General features: G+C 36.4%; 1 protein-coding gene across 1 annotated transcript in view; it reads right to left on the reverse strand.

Annotated features, from left to right (window-relative positions):
• Positions 1 to 12,429, reverse strand: part of LOC139740609 (exosome complex component 10-like) — a 51,045-nt gene that overhangs the window by 11,899 nt on the left and 26,717 nt on the right. Inside the window, exon 15 of the mRNA XM_071651195.1 lies at positions 8,848 to 9,044. Coding sequence (XP_071507296.1) covers positions 8,848 to 9,044 — 197 coding nt within the window. The remainder of the gene's footprint in view (positions 1 to 8,847; positions 9,045 to 12,429) is intronic.

Below are 12,429 nucleotides of genomic sequence, written 5' to 3' on the forward strand. Positions count from 1 at the left end.
TGATTTGTCGTTGCATTGTGTACACAGGCATGGAATGGTTGGGATAAATTCTCAATCTAGCATACCTTAGATAATTCAAATCAAGCAAGCCATCACATAAAACAATACTAAGAGAAAATTTTATACTGGGCAAAGAGAATTGCAACATTGAAACTTCAACTACATAAAAAGTGCATGGCAATAAAACACACACACTATACACAAATGGCAGAGGTCTACGACATTGCACATAAGGTCATGGAACAGGCCAGCTTACTTTAATGTACATTCAAATTTATGGATATCATTTTAATGAACACCCAGTAACAAGCTACAGTTATTCCTTCTGCCTAGACATATCTACTGCAATACATTTGATTACTTGGGATCCAGTTGGCATAGTCAGTCATTGCCTGTCTGACAAGCTGTTTATTAATAAGCCAGTTCATAATTAGCTCATGTACACATTGGTACAAATGACCTTTCTTTCTTTCTCAGTTGGTTAGGCACTTCACTTGTTTTCAAAGCGGCATAATGCATAAGCTTGCCTGACATAACAATTTATGGAATTCATGTCCAAACAAAGAATGAGCATGCATAGAGCAGGTGATCACAATACTCCATCAGTTGACAATTTAGCAGGCATCCATTTCATTGTTTTGTAGGGCAAGTCCAAGATATCGCGCACCTTACGTATGGGACATTCAGAGATTTCAAACCTCTGAAAAGTAATGAAGGAGCACTTGGATTTTACTGTTAATCATCAGGAGGACTGGTAGCCCTGAGAAGAATATTGTGTTGAACTTTGATGTCATTCGACCTTGGGTTAATTATTTCATTAAGAAAAACATGCCAACTTACGTATGGGACCAGAGAAAAACTGGATTTTTCAAAATAAAGTTTGAATTGAAAATTCTCTGAAAGTACCTTACTGATCAAGTTCTATTTAGAAGTGAAGAAAGGTACAATACTGAAGTGTCTTTCAGCAAAGTTTCACTGCAAAAGAATGGCGCATATTTTCATGAAGTTTGTTTAATTAACGAAAGTACACCTTACGTATGGGACATGGCTCAACTTACGTATGGGACATTTGTCTTTAGTGCACAAGTGTATTCATGGGAATGACTTTAAATTTTCCCATAGTGTCATATTCTGTTCCACAAATCATACTACAACATGTAACAAATGAAATAGACTTCTAAGTGGGTACTTTCCCGGTTCAGATACCTAACAAAAGCTAAAATAAGACAAATAAAAGTAATTACCAATTTACAATTAAATGTCTTAGTTTGGAATCCGTCATGCTTTAACATTGTCCTCATGATGTCTACACATACAGATACAGTATACTGACACTCTATTTCTAGCCCATTTGTAATACTCTGGTCAATATTTTTTATCAAATGAAAAAAAAAAATGTGCGAATTCTAGCTTGCGACCTTGATGTAGCATACATGCACATGTACCATGCCTAATTTGTAGTCTTGATAATTTCAACTGTAAAATCAAATGTCATGTACAGTGTAATTTGCAAATACAGTTTGAAGTGGGTACTTTTAGTAGTTCTAGGCTTACCTTGCAAGTTGTCTAAGTTCTTATAGAGCTTTGTAATTGTTTGAGATGCAGCACAAAACAAAACAACAACAAGAAGAGTGATTAATTTTGCTCTGTAATCATCATGTTTTGCCATGTGAATTTTAGCTTCTGCAAAATCAATCAAATTTTAATGAAACTTTTAGATTTTAAAAGCCTTGGTAGAACAAAGAGATAGAAGAATGTATGTGCCAATGCTGGCTTTTTTTTTTCAAATTGCTTGGCTTCAGGTCTATGAAACCAAAGATGACAAAATTTGTGTTTATACTTTGTACATACATACTGTATGCTTGTGTAGTGATACAGGAAAGATTATCATTTGTACATAATCTTAAGAGAAAATGTAATTCTAGATTTGAAACACTTAAGTAACTCACTGATCTGAAACTTACAATTTTGATAAATTCTAATAACCTAATTTGATCATACACTACAAGATTGCAATGCTTGTTGATAATTGTGTAGATGTGGGGTACAAAGTACAATGTAAGTATGAGTTGATGAAGGTGTCTCAGAGCACATATGTCTCTTCAAACACAATATAGAAAAGAAAATTGAATTCCCTATTTGTTTGTGTAATTTGTGATATTAGCACTCCAACCACAGAACCAGTATTGATATTGTGGTTCATGGCAAATGTAAACTATAGTCTTCATTTTACAGGATTTTCAGAAATCATGTTCATGACCTTGATAAGTCATGACATATTCTGAGGGTGTGCAGTTGAAATATTAAACATCATATCAAAGTAAAAAGTATTCTCGTAGGGTTTTTCCTTTGCTATGATCAACTCAAGTAATGACAAAGTTACCTGCTGTCACCTCAAGTGATTTTTCTTTTCAGTAAGATCGGTAATATTGTCATTGATGAGCGCCACAAGCACAATTGTTTTGATTTCCCTTTTTAGGCTGTACAGCCTGTAGTACATGCTGAACAGTGTACTGCACCTAAAATGACACTCAGAGAATCCCATTCTCTAGGACAAAGTCATTTTGTAGAGAGGTAAAGTTGAAAATGATAACTGAATTAAGAAAATGTCCAATATCAAAATGTTAAAAGGAGGAATGTTAATTGATGACCAGCTGCACAGCCTGTAATGAAAATAAGAAAATACAGGTACAAATGAATATTCTTTATTTTCCTTTCTTAATCATAGAATGACTCAATAATGCTGTTCTTACACTCTCCCTGAGGTCAACTAAGTAGGAGAGGTAGATATACAGACATATCCTTCAGAGTAGGTGCAAAGATAACCATTAACCAAACAAATGTAAGGACATATAGCATCCATGTCAAAAGGCGGTTTTCCCATTTACTTTGCATGTAATGTCCCATACGTAAGCAAACTTTAATTAGTTATAAGATGAAGGACTGATTAAATTTCCACATTTAGTTTTGCTAATCTGGAGTTAAAATGAATAAATTAGAACTTCCTAAAGTATGATTGGTCAATGTTACAAATCTTCAGAAAAAACTTAAAAAAACATACTCAAATCCTTACGTATGGGACACTTCGTTCTGGGAAAGAGCATAATTTGCATAATTAATGTGCTGACCTTGTCTTACCTATTGGAAATCATACTAGCTCATACAAGGGTATGTCCATAAAGGAACTAGGTCAAGGACAAATTCAACTGATTTTAGATGAATATTTTTAATTTGTCCCATACGTAAGGTTTGTTTTTGATTTATGCAAATTAAGGCCATATTTCTTGCATAAATTTGCATAATTAAATATTTTCTTTGCTGGAAATATGTAATTTAACTCTTTGGCTACAACATGATATCAGTAACTTTTTGATTAAATCAAGATGAATTTTGAGCATCTGAGGGGACATTATCTTGGACTTGCCCTGTATTGAACGCAATAACAGCCTATTTCCTTTTATATTGCAAAATACCATTCTCGCTGTCAGGTGGATGTGCAGGCAAGCACCATAAGGATCACATGAATAATCATCGCATCACAGATGCTTATCTCAGTGAATTTACAAACCAAAATGCCTGTTGGTACAAATGAGCTTTTTCTGCTCATAATGTGCAAAGTGGAATTGAGAACTGGTCTGTTGTTATAATGGTATGCATAAATTTGAGTATCACAATAATCCTGTCTACTTGATACACTGTAAGGTTACCATGGCAACATGTGAATCTTTTAGGAAGCACTTCCATTACACAATAACTGCAGTGCAACAACCAAACTACAATATGTAGGTCACATATATTTAATGCAAGCTTGTGATGTCGTGTTGCAAAGTGGTTAGAATAAAGGCTTCCTCAAAAGAGCCGGCACCTGTTCTGTCATAAATGCTAGATGATGAGCGCACACATAAAAACCATCTCCTCTTCAAAGTGCTCACTTGACTGGGGGAAACCCCCTCAGGAAATTGGCCAACTGATCCTGCCAATTAAGCCATCAAAGGTTGGGGATTTTTGTCCCTGATCAGATGAAAGTGGTATTAAAATTTTATGTTGTCTTTTCACTGCACAGTGCTGTCAAAAGATGAAACAAAATCAAATTCAAATTGTCCCATCGCACTCACTCACTCTCACTCATTCCGTTGGTCATTCATTAATTTACTTACTAATTTACTCACTAATTCCTTCATACACTCACTAAATTCAGTCACTGCATTTCTTCCTTCATTCACTCATTCATTCATTTACTCTTGATCGTTCACTCATTCATTCATTTATTCATTCATTTATTCATTCATTCATTCATTCATTTATTCATTTATTCATTCATTCATTCATTCATTCATTCATTCATTTACTCTTGATCGTTCACTCATTCATTCATTCATTCATTCATTCATTTATTCATTCACTCATTCATTCATTCATTCATTCATTCATTCATTCATTTATTCATTCATTCATTCATTCATTTATTCATTCATTCATTCATTCATTCATTCATTCATTCATTCATTCATTCATTCACTCCTTCACTGGTAGTGCAGTATGATAAAAACAGACTAATTTGGTCAGCTACAGATATATTCACTGGGAATAAACATTGGCTTCTGGAATACAAGACAAACACTTTACTGACCAAGTCATTTCGCTCCTATTACTATTGCCATAGTGTGTAAGCTCAAAGTCAGCATCAACTACAAACACATGTACACTGCAGGGTGTACATAAATGTAACTTTAATTGACCACTTGCCCGGTCGGGCAAGCAGATTTTCAATGCTGCTACAAACCACTTGCCCAAAAAGAAAGTCCAAAATATAAGGAAATAATAAAGAAAATCATGTGTCAGTCAAGGGCTTAATAAAACACAATTATTTGAATAAACAGCACACTTTGATTGGTATGCTTAAACACAATAGAGTTACAAACTTGGTCCGATCTAGTGTTGCCGTTGCATTGCATTGGGACTTCTTCACGTGAAGTGTTGGAAAGTTGCTGGAATTAAATATAAAGTGTGCTGCATCACTAAACAGCCATTATCTTTGGGCTTCTGTATGGTTGATTTTGTGGGAATGTTGGGGGAATAAGCGAAGAAAAGGTGGCTTCAAATTTTTTTGCTATTACTGTTAAAAAAGACTTGCCTGAATTTGATTTTCACTTGCCCTGGGCAATCAGTCAAGTGCTTATGTACAGTTGTAGCACCCTGCACTGTAATATGTCACATGATTTTGGGTTCTCTTATTCAAATTTTGCAAGCCTGATTTGGAGTATAAAAAGTACAAATTTATACTACACCTTTTATTTTATACATGTACATCTAGAGTCAATAAGAGCACTTGTTCAATGATATCAAACAGGCACTCGTGAGAAAACAGGAGACTTCGTCTCAGACGGTCAAAATTTCACCACTAACAGCAAAACTTTCACTGACAAAAAAAAAATCATATATCTTCACAGCAAAAATGACGTTAACAGTCAACATGCAGCATCTTATACAGTGTATTCCTGTGAGATCATTCTTTGCTCTCAGTAGTATTTGATCATGTATGGCATTTGGGTCTTAATCTTGGTCACTGTTCAGATAAGTCAACACTCAATACATTCTTTGACCATAATGCCAGGCATTACACACAACAAGTACTGAATGTCCGTCTTGTATTCCAGAAGCCAAGGTTCATGGTAGCAGTTTGTGCCTACCAAACCCCTCATTTCAGCTCCTTCCATCTTCACCACAGTACACGTCCTGTAAATGCCCAATATTTTGCAATGTGGAAATCTTAGCCAATTCCATGCTCGCTAAAGTAATGCTAACACAACATGCAACATTTTAAGGATATTGAAATATGTACAGAAATACTCTCATTCACAAAATAACAAGTGAATTTCATGAATATTGGCAACTATTTTTTTAAATGCAAAAGGCTGCAGAAGCATTTTCTGGTTTTACAAAAAGTGTCACAGCACTTACACAGCAGTTCAGGCAATAACCTTCTTTGACAAAAATCAAGCTTATCTATTAAAACCTGTGTATCTTCATGATTTATCAGTTTGCCTTTACTGCAGTCAGCTTAAGTATCACATGAACTCTTCACAAGAAAAAAAAATACTTCCAAATTAAACCAGCAAGTTGTGATTCATCATGTTACTGTATCGGATGCCCTTTGTTTTCTTCAAATTCTATTCTGGGGGAAAAAAACAGGTACACTAAACAAGTGATCACAGTTGTAACCACAAAAGTTGCTTTATCAAGTTTGACATGCTGATAGTTACTTCAGATAGTGATGATCAAAAAGTGCAATGCTCTCTCCCGAGGCCCTCTAACAATGCCATGAAAACAACGTCTCTCAACAGCTATCTCTTCACCGCAAAACAATATGAGGTCAAAAATTGATATTGTGAAACTTGTTTCACTTTCATATGGGTCATGTACATCTGGCAGAGGTATTCAGGTGACATGTACTTAAAGCTATATTCTGTTTAATTATTCAGCTTGAAGCACCACTTCAAATAAACAAGACTGTTTGTCTCAGCGTCCTTTCATGAGGCAAGAAATTTGTGAGAAGTTGAATTGGGGGTATTTGCTATCGCTGCATTTATCACAAACTCAACACAAAACAATATCTGAGCCAGGAAATTTACTACAGGTTTCATTGCACTAATAAAGTTAGTGCCATTAGTGACTAATACAATATGACATTTCTCAGCAAATGTATACTGTTTCCACAAAAAAAGCAAAAATGATAAAAAACTTGTGAAAACACTGCTGATCAGATCAGAAGATAACGGCTCAACATGGCTAACACAAAATGACATTCTTCACTGTTCGAGGGTTTTTTGTTTTTTGTTTGAATGTTTTGTTTTGTTTTTTACTTCTTTGTACACATACATACATGTACAAACAATGTTGATTTTCTCTTGATTTTGTAAGAAAGAATTAATTTGTACTACAGGATGTGTTTTAGTACACAATGTACTTTATCCTTGATACATTCCAGGAAGATTCCAAAACAAAATGTCCTTCAGAAAAATTCAATATTGGAAAGACTTGGAGCAATCAAAAAAAAAAAGTAAAAACATTATGACATGGCATTCATGACACAGACCTCAAATCTAAAATGCTGACAAATGAGTTTAGGTAATCACAGAATTCAATGTTAGCTTATTAATCAACACTGAACTCTATTTGTTGTTATTTTTTTTTCATGTGTGTTTGTGTGTGTGCTCACTCAAAATTGTCACAGAATTTACTTTTTGAAAGTTCGCAGAAAAAAAAAAGAAGCTTCTTCTCTAGACATAAAGAATGACAAAATATCCTCATCATCTATGCCAGGAATGTGAAATTTTCATTTTTCCAGACCTTGAATTTGGCTATTAATAAAAAAAAAAAAAGAAAGAATTATTCACAACCTAGAAGAAAAGTGTAAAATTTAAAACGTTAAAAACACAAATACACACAACACACACACAGAGTTGCTATCACATCAACTTTTTATGAAACAGAGCTCTGATCTGACTGGTCATAAGCAACGAAGCAAAGCCATGGCTTATCAAATACCCTACATCTTGATGTACTACATGTAGTTCCAACAGCCTCAATGCATAAAACTCTTCTCGCAAATCCAGTAAAATGCCTTTGATGGGAGTAAATGTTTGTGTGATGGATAAGAGCACAGCAGCAGATAATGTATGGTCACCTTGTCCTGTGTTGCCCTTTTGGCCTCGAGCTGTTTAAAGATCTACACACCAAATAATTACTATTTTAATAGCCCGGAATTCAGTATTAAGTAAACTTCTAAAACTTTTCCAATATCACACAACACACTTCACTGTCCTACAGCGAATACAGGCATTATGCATTTTAGTGACTGATGTTCAACAATCTACAAAATACGACAAGGTACTGTATACGCCATATATTTTGCGAGTCTAAATTTTCGCAAATCGGGAATTCCCGACGATTTCACGAGTGGTTAAATTCGCGATCGTGGAGTCATGTACTGAACGGAGAATGTACACGCGTACGTCACATCCACATCGGGATCAGAGTCAATATTTTCGCATGTCTGTAATTTCGCGCATAGCACCTGACTCACGAAATTCGCAAAAATAAAAACCTCGCGAAATATTCGGCGTATACAGTATGCAAGGTGTGATTGGCAGGGATACATTCAAATAGACACTACAACAGCTAGCATTGATTTCACTGATCAATTCTCCCTGTCGCATATACATCGTAGCTCTCCGAATCTGAATGCGTGTGGCGCTCTAATTTTTTTACCTTTAGTTCGTGGGACACAAACTTCCGATAATGAACATGTGATGTGTAAACGTACACTTTTATGCACATTGAATGCCGAAGTACTAGCTTGTATTCATAGATCGTATCAAATTCTGTCTTATAATCTCGCGAATAATAGAGTTATTTTCTAATCGGTAACTTCACATTTGATGTATGGGATTCTTCTGCGAAGCAACCCAACGCTGGGCGATGATGCCAAACGACGAAATTATGGAAAATATCTATAGATGAAGGACGTGACATGGGTGAAGTTCCCAACAGACAAAGTTCAGCAGAGAACGTGGAAAAATCTGCTTCGCGGAAGACCACTTTGACCTGGAGTCAAACTCGCACATTTGTTCGAGACATTTCCAGAAAGGAACATATGATCAAAGATCCTACACTACGTAGGATCTTTGGTACCATTTCGAGAACCGCAAAACCGGAAGTGTACTTCCCAAAAGCGATCGATCAGATATTGGTATCACACGGTGATATCGCTTGATATCAGCTATATGCGAAAGGGAGAATTATCAACTGTCCATCTTTGAAAGGCAAAATGCAAGGTTCACTCACCATTTCAAATGGATTAGCAAAGGATGCTTTCATAGCTTGAACCTTCTTCTGGGCAGCAGTCATCTCTGATTGGCTGGCATCACTCTCTGGCACGTCAAATAGCGTGATGGTGGGCGTGGCAAGTGATACCGGTGGATGAGAGGGTGTGGTCCCCTCGGGAAGAAGAGCTGAGGTTGAAGATGCAGTGACTGGGGGACCTAGGAACCAATTCATGAAAACTGAACAGAGTATTCAAAGAGCTTTACAACAATAAAAGTGATTTAAAAGACAAAAACAAACAAACAAACAAACAAACAAAAAACAAGGAAACAAACACACAGAGTGCAATTACAACACAAAGATCTATTCTGCTTTAACAAGAAAAGTGGAGATGTTATCCAAGCAGTAGAGGTTTCATTAGAACAGAACTTACAATTGCAGTTTAGAAAGTTATGGAATTTTAGAGTTCCACATGTTTTCGATAAAGGGTGATTTTGGGGGCAATCAAACTTGGAAGGAGTGATGTCATGACCTAACTAGTTTAGATAGATTGTATATCCCCAATTTTAAGTACTGTATTTCAAGATACACTTTCAAATATATGGGACCTGTTTTATGGAATGATTTACCAAATGCACTAAAGTTGTCTAATAGACTTTCAATATTTAGAAGCAGTTATAAATTCTTTCTTGTTAATAAAGATATTAGATAAATTTCAAGTTTTATTCATTGTATAAGCACCACACTTTGATGACTCCTGCCTTCTTATATGTATAGTGTTCTCTCTGTTGTATAGTTTTCTGTTGTTATTGCATTAATGTAATCTATTTTAGCTGTAATATTTGGGATCAGCCGTAGAAAGACCAATGGTCTATGTTGATCTCCCGAAAAACTGAAATGATTGCTTTATGTTGTGTTTGTCTGTTCTGTAATTGTAATAGGTTCAACATTTCCTCTTTTGTTCCAATGTTATACTGTGTATGTATCGTTCCTAGTATCCTTTGTATTAATGCTTTTTATCAGGATGTGGAAATAAATGAAATGAAATGAAATGAAATGAACTAGTTCTCCACTGATCTACACAAAAATCTTCACTAAATTAATTTCCTTCTGAAATGACATAAAAAGAACAGACTTAGAAATCGTTCACATGAATTTTCACCATAACGACAAATTTCAAGGAAGAAAGGGTTCTAGTTGCCACATCAATGAGCAAAAGCCCAATGCCTACATGGTGTCTATATCTGTGCACAAAGCAATGACAAAATATTTAGTACGTATATGTACATCAACAACGTCAAATGATCAAAACAAAAACAGATTCAGAGGGAACAATCTAAATCACCCAATGCATAATTGTTTTTTTTTGTCAAATTGTGAAATCAGTCACGTCATATTTCATGAGAACACATCTTAGACATGCAATGTGTTTGTTACCGTGGGGATGTTATAATTTCACAGTAAAGTCATATTCCAGAACTAACTCGGGTATTGTCACTTTCTTTTGTTTTTGTTGTTTCTTTATATACCAGCTTTGTGTATCTGTCATATCATTGCACCTCAGCTAGGAGTGAAGTCAGGGTACAAGAGGAAGGAGACAGACATGTTGATTTATGCACCGCTATACCACCGTCCCACAATGCCACAGCTGTGGGACAGCCGGCTTATTTGGATGCAAAGCGCTGTGGATTCATCCATTGTTGGATCAGGTTTCATGCCGAGTTGCAAAGGTAAAGTAATATTTCAAAGAAAGCGATCGATTCAAAGTGGGTCAAATCACTTAACCTGTGTAAACTGATACACCACTTGAGTTTTAATAGTGCCTTTCACTTCCTATTGTATGTGTACTCTTTGCTTTACCGCAAGCTTGGATGATTGTGCCGACACTTTTCATCAAATGAAATAAAGTTTTACACTACGCTGCTAGTAGCCTCACAACCACTGCAAAATGTGAAAGGCTGTTACGCATGACTCGAAAGCATAATTTAATAGTGCCTTTCACTTCCTATTGTATGTGTACTCTTTGCTTTTAATACCGCAAGCTGGGATGATTGTGCCGACACTTTTCATCAAATGAAATAAAGTTTTACACTACGCTGCTAGTAGCCTCACAACCACTGCAGAGACTCCAACTCTCCCGTTTTCGACGGGAGATCTCCCGCCGAAAACCCATTTTTGCAAAATCTCCCGTTCTCCCGTTTGAGATTTAATTTCTCCCGCCCTGGCTCTCTGTCTCCCGTTGGAAAGGATTTCTTACTTTATTACTATCGTGTGTTGAAAAAATAAGCCTTAGATAGTACAAGAGAGCATCTAGAACCCTAGGAACTTCGCGCTTCGCACACATCAATTTGGAGTCTCCCGTTTGCTAGGGGTTTCAGGCGGGAGAATCTCCAGATCAGAAGGTGCTTTGGGTTGGAGTCTCTGCCACTGCAAAATGTGAAAGGCTGTTACGCATGACTCGAAAGCATACTTTAAAAGTGGATATTTTTGCACAAGTAATTTTTTGCACGAGGGCGAGTAAGATGAATTTTGCATGTTTCTAATTCTGCAGAGGCAAGAGAATAATTTCTGGAACATACAATCGTAGGGCAAGCAAAAATATTCTTATCCTTTTATTTACATGCTACTTCCTGGTTGCGCAAAATGTGCGAAAATTGTCACTTTAACAGTACAGGGTATGCAATATATTTCATACCTCCACCTTCCCTAAGGAAACGAGAAAAAGGCAGAAAGAAACTATATGGATGTGTTGTCAAAACGTGAACTTCCTAATACAGATTACATTAGTTACGTTCAGACAGGAGCCCTTAACCTCGAAGTTAGGAAACTTCGAGGTTAGAGCTTGTAGTTTGAATAGGGACCGTGAAGACGCACTCGTAGTAGTTTGCTCGATGTTTCGAGCCACGAGAAATCTTATGGTTAGCGCTCTACCCACGAGCCGCGGGGGGTCCCCACTCGTAGTTAAGCACCGTGTGGACACGAAAAACAACGAACTCGAAGTTAAGAGTGACCTTGCCGTAAACTCCAGCCCCCACAATTTCCCTCTGCTTCTGGGTCAACCTCCCAAACGTACACCACAAATACACTACACGTGAAAAACCTATGACGCACGACACAACATTGATCTTTTCTTCCCATGCGCTTGATCTCTGAAACTGAACACGTCGAACTCGCTACTGTATTCTATATTCTTCTCCGACGCTAAAAAAACAAGGAAAAGTAGAAATTACGCGGTGCGTAATATATGTCCCCGCCGGGAGTAGCATTTTGTAACAAAATGTGCAATATAGGTAAAAAATCAAGGTCAAAGAAGTCAAAGGTCAAAATTCTGTGTAGAAGTTTTGAAGCCCTCACCTAGTGCCATCACATAAAGCAAATGGAATCGAAATTGGGTTAGAAATGGCGAAGGAGTAGCATTTTGTAGCCAATGTACAATATAGGTCAAAAATCAAGGTCAAAGGTCAAAGAAGACAAAGGTCAAAATTCTGTGTAGAAGTTTTGAAGCCCTCACCTAGTGCTATCACATAAAGCAAACGGAATCGAAATTGGGTTAGAAATGGCGAAGGAGTAGCATTTTGTAGCAAAATGCACAATATAGGTCAA

This window comes from Diadema antillarum, unplaced genomic scaffold (assembly GCF_040938485.1).
Source record: "Diadema antillarum isolate AM-2024a unplaced genomic scaffold, OU_Dant_1.0 seq00000867_RagTag, whole genome shotgun sequence".
Lineage (NCBI taxonomy): Eukaryota > Metazoa > Echinodermata > Echinoidea > Diadematoida > Diadematidae > Diadema > Diadema antillarum.